This window comes from Ruditapes philippinarum, unplaced genomic scaffold, assembly GCF_026571515.1.
Source record: "Ruditapes philippinarum isolate M1 unplaced genomic scaffold, ASM2657151v2 ctg986_1_1_1_1, whole genome shotgun sequence".
Lineage (NCBI taxonomy): Eukaryota > Metazoa > Mollusca > Bivalvia > Venerida > Veneridae > Ruditapes > Ruditapes philippinarum.
In genome coordinates, this window is record NW_026864627.1 from 40603 (window position 1) to 58628 (window position 18026).

General features: G+C 31.3%; 1 protein-coding gene across 2 annotated transcripts; it reads left to right on the top strand.

The window, feature by feature from the left end:
* The first annotated feature begins 1411 nt into the window (after positions 1-1411).
* Positions 1412-17780, top strand: LOC132726310 (sulfotransferase 1C2-like). Of its 2 annotated transcripts, none has more exons than XM_060711619.1 (7): positions 1412-1522; positions 3721-3826; positions 14396-14477; positions 15033-15353; positions 15968-16071; positions 16326-16497; positions 17655-17780. In XM_060711619.1, the coding sequence occupies exons 2-7, from the start codon at positions 3740-3742 to the stop codon at positions 17762-17764; spliced, it is 876 nt and encodes a 291-aa protein (XP_060567602.1). In that variant the 5' UTR covers positions 1412-1522; positions 3721-3739; the 3' UTR covers positions 17765-17780. The 2 variants fall into 2 exon arrangements, with proteins under 2 accessions (XP_060567602.1, XP_060567601.1); XM_060711618.1 differs by having other exon boundaries at positions 1414-1522; positions 14387-14477.
* Positions 17781-18026: the final 246 nt, after the last annotated feature.

Sequence of the window (18026 nt, forward strand, 5' to 3'; positions counted from 1 at the left end):
GGATGCAGTTTTTTCTCGCGCATGCGGTCTACGTCTATAAAATGAACCTGTTTATGAAATATTAAACGTAGCTGAAGGATACATAGCTTTCCGACGGCAATTAAATCTTAAAACGTTCAAAAAGTATAAAATTGCTTCGGTGAAAATAACTAAAGATCTTCAGCGTACCCGTATTTACAATGTGACAGAACGTGTTGAATTCCGCATATGAAAAAACGCGGCTTATAAAGTATTTAAACCAGAACTAGCGTAACAAGGTTGAAGTTGAATATAGGGGTTTAATATACCTTCCACACCTCAACCACTCAATTTAAATATTTAAAAAAAAAACGATTTAAATATCCCTGCGATAATTCAGAGCTTATTTAGTGCCTCATTGGATATTGATATGTTGTTCAAATGAGTACTCTCGTTAAATAAAGTCTTTTATTATTAATGATGATCTTATTTACCCTACATTACGACAGCCTCACATCTTATGCATAATGTAAATCTATGTCACAGCTTGCATGCATGAGGTACAATAAAATGGAAAAACATGCGGTGTCAATGATGGTAAGCTTGTGATCACTGAGCTGATTACGGTGGCAATTCTACTGTTTCCCGAAAAGTTAATTGTACTTTTGCTTTGGCGCCCGATCGCCCTTTAGCGGTTTTTAATTGCGCGCTTTTGCATCGTTCTATCATCCTGGTGCACCTCTTCATCACGCTGTTGCATCATAATTTCGCGTCATTCCATCGTAATTTTGCGCAGCGAAAGTACGATTGCTCTAATGGGCTAGGTACCTGCTCTAGGTCTCGTGAGACTGGCGATAAATGATAAAAATCACACTATATCACCGGCGTCAGTGATAATAGATTACTGCAGAGATAACAGATAAGTACTGGCTAAAGAAAGTTTGAGCTTGAGGAAGGAATATAATTACCTGTTTATATCTCCAGTGAGTCAATGGATAGTAATTAAGTTCATAGCTTTAGCCTAACTGTATCAGTAAATTTTAGATATCTGTAATCACTGCAGCAATCTGTCATCACTAGTGCCGGTTATAAAGTGTGAAATGTGACACCTTAATTGTTGTTTATTTCATCATAAATTTCACTCAATATATATATAAGAAGATATACTTCCATTTCTGATATCTAGCAGATATCGCTTATGGAATACAGCCAAACAGATACACTCTTTGAATAAAGTAATGACATTTTTAGGTTTTAAAAATTATATTCATTAATTCTTACACGAACTTGAGAGGGTAAACTATGTAAACTATACAAATATAAAATGCATTGTGTGACCTCTTTCCTGCCCAAAATACACATATAACTCCTAAACGCCAGTGAAAAACGCATGAGAAGTTTTAAACTACGAACAAATACTTCAGTTACCAGCTACGACCCTGCAAAAGCTGTATTATACTACCGGTTTATAAATAGATATTTTTATTTATGTATGTATGCTCATGTGTATGTTAAGTGTACAGTTTCGATATTATATTAAGGAGTACATCATTTTCTCTTAAAGGTAAATTATTATGTTTATTTGTTTTTGTTTTTTATCGCATTGACTCGGCGTGTAATTTTACCAATTTGATAACAAGTTTGCTTGTTTGTTGAAACGTTATACGTGTTCTTTACATCAAGAAACTTGCATCGGCGTGCGAATTGATGGATTTACAGATTAAGTTTGCTGTACTAGTAGTTTTGAAAAGGTCAACGGTTTACGCTGCAATTTATAGTCTATTTCAAATCGTGTTATCTACATTTGTTCATTATCTATGCAACTTCACTATTTCATATTTAAATTGTTAGTAGATAATTATTAAACATCTTATTTTCAGCGCCATTTCCCAAAGGCTCTGAAATGAATGAAATGTACCTTTGTATCTAAAACTATAATGTTTGTTTACATCTTAACTGCTGTGTTCTTACAAGATAAGGGGATTTTCTTAAACTTTATAAGTATAGCAAAGTATTTTCGATTGGAAGATGATTTGAAAAAAGTTCAGTAGAAGAATATGGTGTTTTAATAAATGCATCGTAAATAGCACTTCATACTTGAACTTTTGTAAATGCTTAATTTAAGTAGACAGATTGTTTGATGGTGTAGTTCAAAATATAGGTCTAACATTGAAAAATGATGCTAGGTAGTATCATGCGCTAAATATTACAGTTGTATTTTATGTATTCAAGTTAGTCTGGGTACTAAAATCACACTGGTGTGCCAATAAAATATGTTAGTTAATATAGACTGTTACTTTAGAAATACCAGTTAAATATTCCATTAAAATATTACCCGTACCAATGAGACATAACACTAAATATTATACTGATTTTGTGAGTGAGTGTACCAATAAAATATGACACTGAATATGATGTTGGTATTATAAGTGTTCCAATTATAAATTACACTAAACACTACGCTATTATAAATATTACACCGGTATTTTAGGCAATAGCTTTAGTATTTTATATTATTTTATTTATTTTAGGGATGTTTATGACACTAAATATTACTCTGGCATAAAAGTTGTTCCAATCAAAACTGTCACTCATTGGATATTAGACTGGTATTTAAGGCGTACCGATGAAATATGACACTAAATCTAACGATGACATTATAGGTATAAAAATAATGAAATATGCCACTAACTTTCATGTTGGTATTTTAGGTGTACCATTTAAACATGACAGTAAATATAACGATGGCGTATAGGTATTAAAATAATAGAAAATACTACTTAATATGACGCTGGTATTTTAAGTGTACCGATGACACATAACTCTAAATCTAAGAATGGTATTATACGTTATTAATAAAATATGCCACTAAATATCATGCTGATATTTTATGTGTACCAATGAAATATGACACTAAATATTTCACTGACGCCACATTATATAAACCAATGTACATATAATATTATGTGTATCAAAATAAACCGAAATTAATAAAAAAAAAACTGTAAAATTTTAAGGGTTTTTTTTCAAACTTTTTATTTTCGGTTACATAATCTAATTGTTGTACTTTTTATTCAGTGTCACGTTTCCTTGATGTAATAGTTTCCCAGAGTTTGCGTCTATCACAATAGTTTCTGATGAAGATCGATTGATTCAATACATCTTTATATCCTGCTATAGTCGATCTTAGAAAATGAAGGCACGAATTCTCGCAACTGTCAAATTGAATCCAGTAAATTATCTTAATTCTATTTCCCCGGAGCTTTCTCCGGCAAAGCTAATTTTCTGGATATTTTCTGGATTATAGATTTTTCACAATTTGCAACAAGTATAAAGAAGAATTGGCTTTAAGATTCTAAACTAATCTTCTCACATTTAGATGGTTTAGTTTCCGTTAGATTATGTGTTATATTTACTTTAGATATATAATAGATTAAAACTGATACAATATGGATGCTTGTTTGATATGAAAGTGGAACATGTTTGAATTGTTACGATAATTTAGTATAGAAGTGGATTTAAAAGGTATTGGGATAAGAAGGTATGCGTTTGTTTTCCATATGCAGTTTTTTAAATATATTTTGTTTTTAGTTTCATTTTGGTTGTTTGGATATGGCGGGGCATCTTGGAAGAAACACTATCTGCCATGAAAGGAAGTTTTATAATTTATGAAGAAAAAGACTGGAGTATTTTGTAAAGATTTAAAAAAAAACTACTTATATGTTAAAAAAGGGTAAAGCATAATTTTATTGTTGTTTCTACTTACTGGAGATAGTTGACGATGCCCATTAAAAACTTAGATGACGGCACCGGCGAGAAGATTAGAGTTCTAGAAGTGGACGGTTATTACGCTCCTACGTTTGATCAGGTATGACGTCATTTTACGTAGCGTTAATACTTAAAACACTTCATATGAAATGTATACAGATTTTATATCAAATATTTATGCAATATTTTCTGCTTAAAGTACTTTCAAAAATGCTCAACTGCACTCTAAATCTCAGTGTTTTGATTCCAAACATATGTGAAAAACCTATCTGTAACAGTTTTAAAAACATGTTGGGTGTTTACAAAAACACTGAATGTGTCACTACAACACGGGTGTTTTCCTAGAAACGTGTTGTGTTTTGTCTAAAACACTACGTGTTTTGGACTGTAACGATTTTAAACACGTTTACACGTTTTAAATAGTTGTTTCCATGTTTTATTTCAAAACGCTCAACCGCAAAAAATGTGGAGCCCACCCCAAATGACACAATAAAACATAATATAACATTTTTTAAATTTTTTGAATTTAGGTTTAAATACTAATTGTTCTTCATTATGCACATAAATGTTAATAGATAGACCCTACATTATCATAATAGTATTGTTTGGGTATCTAAAATATACTTGATGCTGAAGAGTGACGTAAAGTGACAACTTTTGGAAAAACACTGTCAACTGAGGTAGCATTTACTCAGGGGCTTTATTTTAACTGTACCGTTGTCAGGCATTGTTACAATCCAATGCAATATACCGAATTCTGGTGTTACAATCACAAAATTAAAAAGGAGCATTTTCATATTGAATTTTCAAACATTAAAAAAGGCGTCTGAAGGAAGCTTATCCTTCGCAAGTGGACAGGAATCGTACTCTTGGATCTTTACAACATGTCTTTTTATGAAAAAACCCTGGCTGTTGGTGCATGGTTGTGATATTTTTATGTAAATATTTAAATTTCCATGTCAAAAAAGTTATAAAAAAGAATTTTTGACCTACTGTATTTGGGGGCATGAGATTTTCGTTTTGCACTCTCTTAAATGGTGAAATTTGTCCCATTTTTTAAAAAATTTTTTCAGCAGTTTAAGTTTTTTAGGGAAAAAAAAGTGGCCCTTTAAACATTTTTTTAAGTGTGACTTGCCTTAAAAAGGGGTAGTGACTTTTTGTTGTGCTTTGCCATCATGATATAAAGGTGATCATTTGTGCAAGTTATGTTAAAAACATTTCATCAGTTGAAGTTAATGGGACGGACACAAAAGGTAGACTTTTTAACCTATGACCTTTAAGTTGTTGACCTTAGGGGTAGCGACCGATTATTGCGCCTTGCACATACGTCTCCATACTGACATTTGTGCAAGTTATTTAAAAAATTTTCCCAGTTTAAAAAAGTTATGGATGGACATGGAAAGAAGACTGAGGCCATTCCTGTACCTCCCTCTATGCAGAAGGGGATTAAAAATGAATGTATAAAAAAAATTACATAAAAGATTACAGTTATATAATATTTTGGCAAACAATTAAGTAAAAAATAGATAGAAATTAAAAACAAAAAAATCGATAAATGGATATCAGTAGAATTTCAGGAAATAAAAATTATTAAATGGATTTAACTTCCTCTCTAGAAAAATAAACTTTTTTTTTTTTTAACAAGTAAAGCCTAGCTCCCTGTTAAATGGTAATTTAAAAAGGGTTTTGGCACACATATATGTATCATATTTTGGGTTGGAAAAAAAACAAACAGTATTTTTTCAGACAGTGTCAAAAATCGGTCATTCAATGTTGATGTCCCCAATAATGTGCCGAGTACTGTCAGACAAATTATATACACTTCATGGTTATGAGGGGGGGGGGGGAGTAAAAGTCGTGCACTAGTGCTCTATTTTTTATCAGTAAACCAGTATAATATCTGATGGTTCATAAATATGTGTTTTGTTGTGGTGCGCTTAAGGCTTAGACAAAAAATGGTAATTTAGCACTCTAAAAAGTTAAACAATGCAACTTTATAACATATTTTGATAAAATCATTTCTTTGACTCGAAAAAACACCCCAAAAATTTAACGCACAAACAAGAGGTGCCTGATCAGTGAAAACTAGTGATCTCTGTAATAATTCTGCTTACACTTGAATCAGTAAATAAAAATTTAATAAAATTCTGATATGATTAATGAAGTGAGCATGTGTTAAGTTAGACAGTAATAACTCAACAAAATACAAACTTATTTAGACATCAATCAATTATTAAACTTAACTACATAGCATGTACCCAAAATAGAGCATATTAAAATTTGCAAACACAAATAGCAGCTAATATTCTTTAACTGTAATAAACAATTTTAATTATATGGCATTTTAATGCTTCTTGACATAAAAATGTCAAGTCTGCATACCATACTGATGTCATAAATATAAATTAGTGTTTAAACACTGCATTATTAAGTCAATCTTTTCTGCTAGTGAATAATAATTTGATAAATCACTGGATTTAAAAAAGTTCCTAAAAAGAAGCATAGTCTTAGCTGTTTTGAAATATTGACACTTGAATTTGCTAATTTAAAAAATAGAGCAAAATATACAGCTATGTTCCAACATAAGATGATTTAAATGTTGATTTAGGGAATGGGAGGGATTGCACATCTATGCAGAAAAATAAAGGACTGATGCAGCTGATTTGTTACCACACAGCTATTTCTGCACCCCTTGATTTTGCAAGTGCAAAAAAAAGCAGGTTTTTTCATGGTAAAAGGTAAGTGTTAAGAAGTCAAAAAAATTGTCCCTGAAAAAAGGTTGAATTAATTTAAAAAATTTTGGGTTGTTTTTTGTTCATTATTTTTTTTCCAAATTTTTTCCAAAAGTGAAAATTCCACCGCTTTTAAGAAAGGCTTGTTTAAATATTTTTTGTTGCATGAACCCAAAGGAGTTGTGAACAGAGGGGATTTTCTAGTCTTAAAATCAGCTTTTAAATAAGATGCTTCATGGGGTATTGTCTCAAGGGGTTCTTGCACTGGCCCCAAACAAAAACTTTTTGCCCATTTATTTTTAAAAAATAAAAAAAAGGCTTTTGGAGGGTTTGGTGTGATAAGGCTTTGACTTTTCTTTTTAAATACCCTGCAACATGAATGGAAAAAAAATGAATGGTCCCATCCTTCAAAAAGGGTGGGAAAAAATTTCTATTTAAAATTTCCAACAAATAAAAAGTGTTAGTTAATGTCTGCTTTTGGAGCGTAGGTAGAAATTGTTTCTGCATGCAGTGAGGGGGAAAATTCGTTATTTTATATAGTGAAAACAGGCAAAAAAAGATACATGTTTGACAAGAGTTTTTTAAAGATATTAAATTCTTAATAGTTTAAAGTCATCTATTTAAATGCTTTTTTTGAAAATTGTAAGTTAAAAAGGGGATAAAAAATATAGTTTTAAGAATAACCCCCAGTCTAAACAGGGGGTTTTTTGTATGTAAAGCAAATATAAATTTATAATTTTGTCTAAATTTTATATTTTTTAATTTTTTCTTTTTTTAGAATTTTGCCCCTTGTCATTACAAAGTTTTGTCAGATAGGGGGGTATTAATTTAAAAATTTTTGTTTTATAAAAATAAAAAAAAATTGGAAAATTAAAAACTTTTGTAGAAAAAATTTAATTGTTTGGACCCTTTCCAAGTTTTGATCCCTGTTTAAATTTCTATGGTTTTAAGTCCAAATTTTCACTGAAAAAAAATGTAATTCTAAGAAACAAAAACGCACACAATATACCCAAACCAAGTTTCAAATAAAAATGAAAAATGTTGCAGTCAAAAATGGTTAACAATTTAACATTTTTGCATAAAGTGAAAAAGCACGTAAAAAAAAACAAAAATACCCAAAACAAGTTTAAATGCATGTTGGTTTCTGCAATATTTCCAGGAAAAAGTCGAAATTTTTGAAGTCCTCAGACAATGTTTTAAAAGACTTAAAAATTACATATTTTGTACTAAAAATCAATTTTTATTTTAAAAAAAAAAACAAAACAAAATTAATCATTGTCAGAACTTTTTATTAAGTACGGTGAGAAGCATAATCAACTTCTGAGGGTCCCCTGGGGTTAAACCCAAAACCCTTGTTTAAACAGGGTAGTTGAATCTTTATTAGACATGTTAGTTAATCACATTTTATCAAACAAAAAAAGTATTTATTATATATTTAAAAAAAAATTGGAATTTTTTTCTATTCTATACTTTGTGAATACAATTTTTACCCTCTTTTAAAACATTATTATATCTTAAAAAGCCGCATTTAACAAGGCTGTGCTGTATGCATAGTAAGATTGCAATATCTTTTTCCCTTTTCACAAGGTTGCCTGCCCTAACAGTAATCTTAACTCATACCTCTATTTCCTCCAGGTTTAAAGTGTAGCTACTGCTTCAACAATATCTCTTAGTCAACAAATGGTTGGATGTGGCTACTGCAAGAATTAATTTTTTAATTTCCAACAACATCTGAAAAAAGAAAAACAATTATTATAATTAGCTTATAGATAATCATATGATAATTAAAAAAGGAAATGTAGCAAAAACAGCATAGATCACCTGCCTTTAAATTTCACTTTCGAAATATTTTTATAACCATTAATGTTTAATAGTGCAATTTATGACACAATTAACAGCCATTTGTGTATGCTCATATATGATGTAATTTATAAATTATTTTTTTTTTTTTCTTTAGTTAATTTTTTTTAGTGTATTTAACTCCACATTCAGGAAAAAGTTCTGTTCAGCAACAAATATGTAACATGGTTGTTGGGGTCAATACCCAACCTCATGTTAGTTTAAACGTGCATTTATGATTTACATCCAAACAATACTGTATAATTTTGGAAACAAAGTGATCCATCGGAAGGATTATCACAACAAAATAAAACATAAGAATTGCAGATCGGTTGATTGAGTTGTACATGAGGGATAATGAATAAGTGCAACATCCTCACGCCCCCCTAGCACCGGTTGAGGCGGTACTTCAATTCTCAACACTTTATAGTGTTGGCATCAATGATCCCCGAGGACAGAAAATATAACACTGAAGTGAAGTACGGGGAACTTTTACGGGGTGGCACAGCAGCACTTGACACTCTGTTTGTGAAGTACATAATTCTGAATTATTACAAAATAACCATTCTCATGGTTTTTTTATACATACCAAGTCTACCCATTATTTAGGAATTTAATTTGAACTTTATTATATCCAAATGATTGCTAGAAATAACCTCATTAATAAAGACTTATAATGTGACGTAAATAATGCATATTGATAAAATTTTTTAATTTTAGTAAACAATTAATCTTTTGAAATTATTTTAAGCCATGGCAGGATAAACCGCAGTAGGATGTAATCCTAAAGATCAGACCTGACTAGATGCCTGCATGGGTTGGGTCTGGCTATCCACTCAATGAAAGTTAGGACCTTGGAGGTAACCTTGAACGTACGTAAAACATCATTGATAAAGGGGGGATGGGATGATCCAGGTTTTTGCTGATTTATTTATCAGATTTTGAATGTCAACTGATAAGAAAGAAAATTTCAAAATTACAATTTTTTCATGCAACTTACAAGATGGTGTTTACAATTTCTGTCGCTGTGTGGTAACAGTTGTGGACTCTGTCTCAGTCTTTGACATGTTGGCATCTTGGGTGTCTGCCCCAACATTACAAAAGTGTCTTTTGGAATATCGGTTCTCATATTTGTTGGTCTTCTAGAAGCATCAAATACTTAGTTTTTGAATATGTCAAGGATGGCGTTTTTTCCCTAGAAGCATAATACTTAGTTTTGAATATGTCAGGATGGCGTTTTCTTCCATTTCTGTCACATCTTTTTCCAGCAACAATCAAACTTCCTCCTTGCAACTGTTGCTTGTCACCAGCTGAAATATTGAATAAAACTTGAGTTAGTGTTTCTGAGAATAGTCATCAATACCAACTAGATCGAAAAGTATCAAACTTTTTGAATTATTTATCAAACTACAGATCTTTTTCTGTTAAACATAACACAAGTCATTCTAACATAACAATTATGTATTGTAGCTATCAAATATAATATAGATGAGATCCGTAGTTATATTCATGAATATGATTTCTGCCATCAAATGGATCTCAACAGCATATATAGAACTCAAATTAAATTTTGACAACTGTTCCTTTCTTTTAAAGAAAATTCTAAATAATATCATCAAGTAGGGTTTGTTTTACTGTTAACATGATTATTATATTTTGTGAAAAGTTTGTGTTTTTTTAGCTCTACTTGTTGAATTTTCTTTATACTGTGAAATCAGATATTTTTGCAAGGCTAAAATTTTTGTGAATATATGATTAAATTTAGGGTTCACCATGTTGAATGTTTTGTGAAAATCAAAGTGGAGGACAATAGTTATTGCAATTAGGTAATACTTACATGATGATAATTTATTGAATTTGCAAATGTAGTAAAAATTAAACACAGAAAGGTAGAATCACATTTCTTTTTTTAAAAAAATCAATTCAAATGTATATAAAGCTATGATACTGTGAAATGTCTATTTTTTTCTATTCACATATCGGCTTTACTTGGCATCTGGATCACCAGACTTTCACAAAAGTGTTTTACGCCATCAACTGTGGCTGTACAGTAGTCACACCTGTACAGATTTTCTCATGACAAGGCTTTTATATTCTAAATAATTCTGAGATTCCTCTTTTGAGCACACAACCTAACACTGTGTTGTAATTGTGCTGTAGTGTGTAAAAATACTTACCTTTCTTCAGAAGGTCTTCAAGACTGCTTGCAAGTACAGATATTCTCTTCTGCCTTGTAGTGTAGTACCTCCAAAAATTTGTTACTCATTAGCCATACTAGTTGTTAAATATGTAATTATGAGAAGAAACTTGTAGCGTAACATGTAGATCTGACAGTACCCAAAATTACATTTTATTGAAGTACCTGTATTGATTTATCCATAATGACTGTTCTTCCATTTACAGATATGCAAGACAGGGGCAAAAACAAACTTGAGATCTTGATATTTTTTAGCAACTGTCTTTGTATCTGAACATTTTACAAAGTAAGAGTCAATATGTTCATCACATTCTATAACCACAACTTGCACAAGAGAGTAAAAACAAAAAAATTCTGGTAGAAATCTAGTCAATGACTAAAATCAACAACCCAGTGTTTTTCCTTATATAACTGATACCGGAAACGGCACCGTTCCCAATAGAAAATAGACAGCAAATTTTCCAATTCATGACTGATAAATTCCAAATTTAACACTGAAAATTTCCTCTAAAAACAGTAATGCATGCCTCGGAGCCTTCCGTATTGATATGTGATATACGATAAAAACTAAGTAAAACCACATGAGTGATATTCGTACCCAGTTCATTTCGTACTTTATGTTTCACACCTACTAAACATTTTTTATGTACAATTGTTATGATTATCAATTTTTTTTTTCAACCTCAAGCAGCAAAAATAATCTTTAAAGTTAATAATAGATGATTTTAAAGTGTATAGTTCTGCAAAATTTTCATCACCTCCCTGGATAAAAGAAATTCCCAATAAATATTTTGCATCTAAAATAAAATTCCCAATTAAAGTCAAACCGATGGATTTTTTCCCAATCTGTCCGGTACCGTTAACTGTACCAGCACCATTCCCAAAGTAGGGGAAAAACACTTTGACTTTCTGATATTAATTGAATAATTTATATTCAAACATTATATATATATATAAGCGTTTCTTTACTTGACAACATGTTCTCAATTATCCAATCAAAACACGTTGAATGTAACATGATATGGTTTCTGTTTTCTAGCTATGTTGTTTAAAAGTTTTTATTCAGTATGTTTTTGTTTTGCTGTCCTAAATAAAGTTTAAGTGTAGTTAAAAATTATTTTTAAAGTATTCCCTATATAAAATTAATGTTAACTTAGCCTCAATAATCAATCGAAATTAATGGAATTAAGAATCAAATCCAGAGAAAGCTGAATAGTTGCACCCTGACAAAGGAACATTTATTATAAATGTGTGATAATAATATAGAACTATATATGTTTATTTGTCTTTTCATTCTAAAAGTTTCTAAAATATTGAAAATAAAGAAATTTAGGGGGTGGGGGTTTATAGGAAATTTCAATCAAAAAGGTTTATACAGTTACTGTTAAATGACAATTATTTACACCTGCCCGGCCCATCGTGCTTCCATTACAGGGATATAAAATAACAGGGACCCAGTCGCAATGGTCCTAACTTTTGGGTAGGGCCCCAGCTTTCTAGAAGAAATGCCTAAATAACTAATGTAAAATAGTCTGGGCCCTAGATAAAAAATTGTTTATTTATATACCTGCATTATCAGACAGGTATAAACATAGTCAATCCCATAGCTGATCATTGGACATCATGCGCCATTTCCTACATCACTAAATGTAAATAAGATTTTACTTCAATTTGTTGTTAGAAAGTGTGTGTGGACAGAAATACTCCTGCCCTGGTGGACCAGTTGAAAGACAAATTTAAATTATTTTAATCCTTAACAAGGAAAAAACGATACAACTCAAAACTACCCCAAAGTGATTTGAATACAAATCCGTGAAAAAGAACACCAACAGTTTTAGTAATTTTTTACACAAACAGAAATAACTGACCAATCTAATCACGTAACGTAAACAGCATTCCCCACCCACCTGTTTCAATTCGTCTATCGAAGCGAAAATGGACTATATAGTACATAAAACCTAACCATTCACCTGTAAAATCGTTAAAAATATTAACAAATCTATTTAAGCAACTGTTGTACATATCTGTTATGGAAGAAACAACAAAAATGATGCAAACAATTTCTGGCTGTTTTTGTCGTCTGATCTACAATGTGCTACATCGCCAGGCGCTTTACGGAGATATCAATCGAAGCGTACTCTTTACACGCAAGCATCTGGCTGCTCTGATTCGAATTTATTTATTATTAAATATTTTATGTAATTGAATTCATCATAATTTGTTTCTGGATCTAGATATTTTAATATGGGGATTGTACAAAAATAATTCTAATTATAAAAAAAAATTAATCAATGCTAAGGGGAAGTAACCGCTGTCAGATTAAACCTTAGTGTAAACCTTAGTGTTTTCGGCCGAAACACGTGTTTTCAGATTTCCGGATGACAAGTATAAACGAATTTTCCGACACAAATGATGTTTTTGTCTCATTATTTTTTTACATGTGGCCTATTCACAACACTTGCGTGACTTCAACTCATTCAATAATGTAAAATTATTTAATTATATATTCTAGGTTGTCCTGTGAAAAACACCACCGTTTTCTGGGCATCGAGCGGAAAACATGAATAAAACATATGTGTTTTCACTGAAACGTATACAAAACATAAGCATTTTATATGAAAACGTCAGTGTTTTTGTGTGAAACACTGGTAAAACACGTGTAGTGTTCTCAAAATTTACAGTGTGCGATCCAAGATATTTGAAATCTTTACATGGATCAGCGTCTTTCTATTTGAAAGATCCTACATGTATAAACTTAGGCACTTGTAAACGGGGTATTATGTAAAGGATTATAAAAAAAAGTATGCAAAATATCTAATTGATAGACTTTTAATGTGATTTTTGGTCTGGTTTTATTTTTTATTTATTTGTTTATTTATTTATTTATTTTTTTTTTTTTTTTTTTGCTTATGTTTTTGCAATTTTTCAAAATAAAAATGACCATAATTGCACAATCAAAAATTTGCCCATCAATAATTGGTAAAGACCTGCTTCAAATAATACAGAAATCTCGAACTCATCATGCCGAAAAAACTGAACCCATCCCAGTTGAGTGCCTTTTACATAATGCTATAACTGGATAAACTATAATGGCCAGTCATTAATTTTTTTCTGGGTGATTATGTAATTTAAAGGAAGCTGATAATGACTGTTGTGTCTGTCACTGGCTTTCGTACATTTAGTATGTGGGCGTATAATTTCATTTAATTGAGCGAGAAAGTGTCTACCGTGAGATTAAATCTATCTGATGTGATTTTGGACCAACTCAGTAAAAAAAAATTTGAGCATTCTTTCGTGATCGCACGCTAGAAAAGTTTACTAAATTGAAAAACATTATAACATAATGTTAACTGTATTCGACCTTGAAATAGAATATGATTTGGTTGATAAAAACATTTATGTAATTGCGCACGATACTTGTGTTCTAGACCACTTTAAACAGGATACATTTTTAAACAGATACTCGACTGTTGTAGATAGCGGAGGTTTTTTGTTATGGCAGAAATATTACTATGACTTGTAACGTTACTATAATTATAGCCTACGACAAACCTGGACAGTTTCCTCTGGAATTGTATGAAAGTAGAAGATTAATCCAATAATGCCTAACATATGAACATTTTTCTGTCATGATAAGTGCTCTAAAAATAATAATCCGGCAAATACCGGGAAAAGGATAGCGAAAAGTCCGTAAATTTACCGGAAGTCAGAGTAAAACCAAAAGCCTACGGCCGAAAAACAGATAAGTTTAAAACACTTGTTACGATATATATTAATCATACTGTCATCATTATTATGTTGTCATATTGTTGGATTAATGTCTCACTTTCATTTCCTTATACGTTGTAGAATTAAATTAAGATACTTGTTTTGTCTATATAATTTTGTCTAGGTATTTCAGAACCAAGAGGAAGATTTCAGAACTATTCCAACATGGAAAATCAAGCCAGGGGACGTATTTATTTGCGCTTACCCAAAAGCAGGTACTATATAAACACATCTTGTGCAGATTTTCTTTATATTACACTCTCTGAATAAATCATAGACGCATTTCATTGATAGAAAGTCAAGTTTTAAATCATAAGCAATCTGATATAGCAGTTATTATTAAAGCAGGAATTGTGTAGTTTGTATGATTATTGGATATATGTAATATTACCGCAAAAATACTATGTAGCATAGAATTGAACAATGTTTTGATATTGCGCATCATTTTACCAATATGTTTACTGAAAGAATAGCTTTTTTCTCTATGATAAACAATTCCAAACATCCTTAATTAAAACTATTGTGTATACTTATTTGGCAATTTTCTCACAAATGAACTTTACTATGTACTTCGAACTTTACTATGTTCTTCGAAATATAACAAGTGTTTTCATTCACAGTGAAACTTTTTGAGGTATTTTAAGGAAAGCAAAAATGATAAAATTTGGGGGGGGGACGACCTTTCAGTAAATCATTTACACATTAATTGTTTCGAAAACAGTCATATTATCTCTTTGAAGTGCGCAAAATGAAATGTTTGTATCTTGCAGGCACCCATTGGTTGTGGGAAATTACGTCAATGTTGGTGAACCAATCAGCGGACAGAGTGAAATTGATTAAGGAGACGTCCATGTTAGAGGGTGTAACACAGACCATGTTTGACAATGTTGCTAGTCCTCGAGTTCTAAACACACATCTACCACTTAGACTTCTGCCAAAAGACATACTGAAAATGAATTCTAAAATTATTTTTGTTCAACGAAATCCAAAAGATATTTGTGTGTCATTTTATAATCATCATAAGAAAATAATAGAGTATGATTACGATGGGAAATTCGAGAACTACGTGAAGAGATTTTTAAATGGTTTAGGTAAGACGCCGCTTAATTATCATATTTCACTTCTTTCTATGCCCGAGTTTTTATAGCCAATCATATAGTTCTATGGCCAAATATTTTACATGCCTGGCAAACTATGCAAAGATATGTGTTTCTGTAAATGATCTATTATCGCTATTGTTGTGGTATACGCCGCACTCTTAACAATAAGTGTACAATGCCTGTTACATTTATGTATATTTCGGTTTATTTACTGTTGCATTTCGGTTGCCAATACCTTGCGTTATTTTCATAGTAATGCATTGTACAACATTTGCCACTTTCCTTGAAGCGGCTTTTCTACTTTTACATGCCCGGTGTAAAGCACCGATACATAACTTCGGTTTTTATGGTCTCATCCGAAAGACCATTAGTGGTGGGGAGAGGTATCAAACATGCAATCACTTAATTACAAGGTCAAAAGAGATGTTCCCCCACCCGAACACCCCCCCCCCCCCAAAAAAAAATAATAATAAAAATAAAAATTAGGAAGCAAAAAAGGTCGCTGGAGCACCGATCTATGTGATCCCGGTAAAAATGTTTCCGATTAATATCATTGTTATTGGCTGAGCTGTCTCAACTCAGTTTATTTTGTGTATGTGTTTCAGTGGACTATGGATCGTGGTTTGACTATACATTGGACTGGGAGAAAGTAATCAACGATAATCCTGGATATCCTTTCCATGTGATGAGTTATGAAGATATGAAAACAGTATGTATCTATTCTTGTACATGTATTATATATTACCATCTCTTTACATAAACTTTGATCATTTCTTTCATAAGTTCATAACACAATGTATTTAAAATAAGCTCCTAAATAAGGAATTAAAATTTTTGTAATGAACTTAACTTGAAATATAATTTCATGATATCACTATTTCTTCTTCTTTTTATTGATTCATCGGATTTATCAATGTTAAACTATCAATTGACAATAATGTCTGAATTGTTTATCTTAATTAGGACAGCATTGGCGAGATAACAAAAATCAGCGAGTTTCTTGGTCTTAAAAGCGACCCTAAACTTATTTCTGAAATAGCGGAAAAGTGTGACTTTAGTAACATGAAAAAGGAAAAGGATCCATTAGAAAATGCGTCTGAATGGAAAGATGGGAAACCAGGAATGTACCGAAAAGGTAAATAAATAAATAAATAACGAAATGAATTATACATATTTTGTTCTGTAAAATAGTTGTATCGTGTCGTTAAAATGAAAGATATTCATTTTTACACAGATAATTTCTGATAGCGGTTAATCAATTTAAGACTTTGAATTAAACTTTCTGACCTAAATTTCCGGTGAGTTATGCTACGCAAAACATCTTAAATTGACTTGTCTATGTTTCAATCTGTCGTATTTTTGGAAATTACAAAATATGTACTGACAGTACAACGAATAGTGCAGTCCATTACCTGTCGGCATAGATGTGCCGACTAATCTTGGTCAGCACTGGTCGCATGGGGGAGATTCTTCGACCGACAATAGCCTAAGGGTTAACGCTTCATTAGATGTGCTGACTAAATAGCGAACAGTGTAGACCACGGAAAAGCCGGCTGATCTTGGTCTGCACTGAACTCTAACAATGTTCGGGTGACAGCGAAATTACTTAAAACACATGTTATTCAGATCACATTAAATTGTAAATATTATACTTCAGTTGAATACCTTTAAAGATTAAGGAATTGCAAATTTGGAACGACCGATGGGAAATTGACTTTTGTTTTAATGCTGACTTTTTTGACATTTTCCAAAATGTACGTACAATGTTTCTGCTAAACGGAGATGCAATTTTTTTTTATTATTATTATTTCCTTTTAAAGGCACATTATGTCTAAGGAATACTTTTTATTTTTCTTTCGAAAAGACGAACATGTTTATAATAATGTGTTACTTCTGGATTTAAATCACATTAGGTGCACATAACGAGAAGACAAGAAGCACCCCGCCGTAGATCGTTGAACATCTCAAACCCTTTCTTCATAAACAGATAAGCAAAACGCTAAAAACAAAGTGGTATCTTGACTGCCATACAAAATACTCATCACTGTTACTGTAGTAATTCCAAGGATCAGGTGGTTCAGCTATATTTTCATTGAGTATTTAACTTTTCTACAAATTACAACAGAAAACCAAAACATAAAAAATGTTTGAAAATGAAAGTAACCGCATTTTTAGGGTATAATAGTCCTTTAAGGTAAAGATTTAATTGCCATCTAGGGAACACTAGCTTGCTGTTTAATATTTATCTGTGAATTAGTACTAGTAATTGATCGAATATTTAAATCATTTCAGGTCAGATTGGAGACTGGAAAAACTGGTTTACGGTAGCACAAAATGAACACTTTGATGCTGTTTATGAGGAAAAAATGAAAGAGACTTCCTTCACATACAGATACAGTTAATATGTGATGATATTCTTTAACAACTGAAAAGATACTTAGTTTTAGAACGTAATATATTACCACCAGAACAAACAGCTGGGACCTATTTTACAAGCAGAAAATTTATTTGTGTTAAGTATGGAAATATATTTTTATCATTTTTTCATTTGTATTTTAGAAATAAATAAACCGCCTATGATTTTGTCTTTTACTTGGTGAACTTGAGGTTTATATTATTGCGAAAGAAGAAAAGAAGTGAGTCAGAAAACATATCGTAACTGAG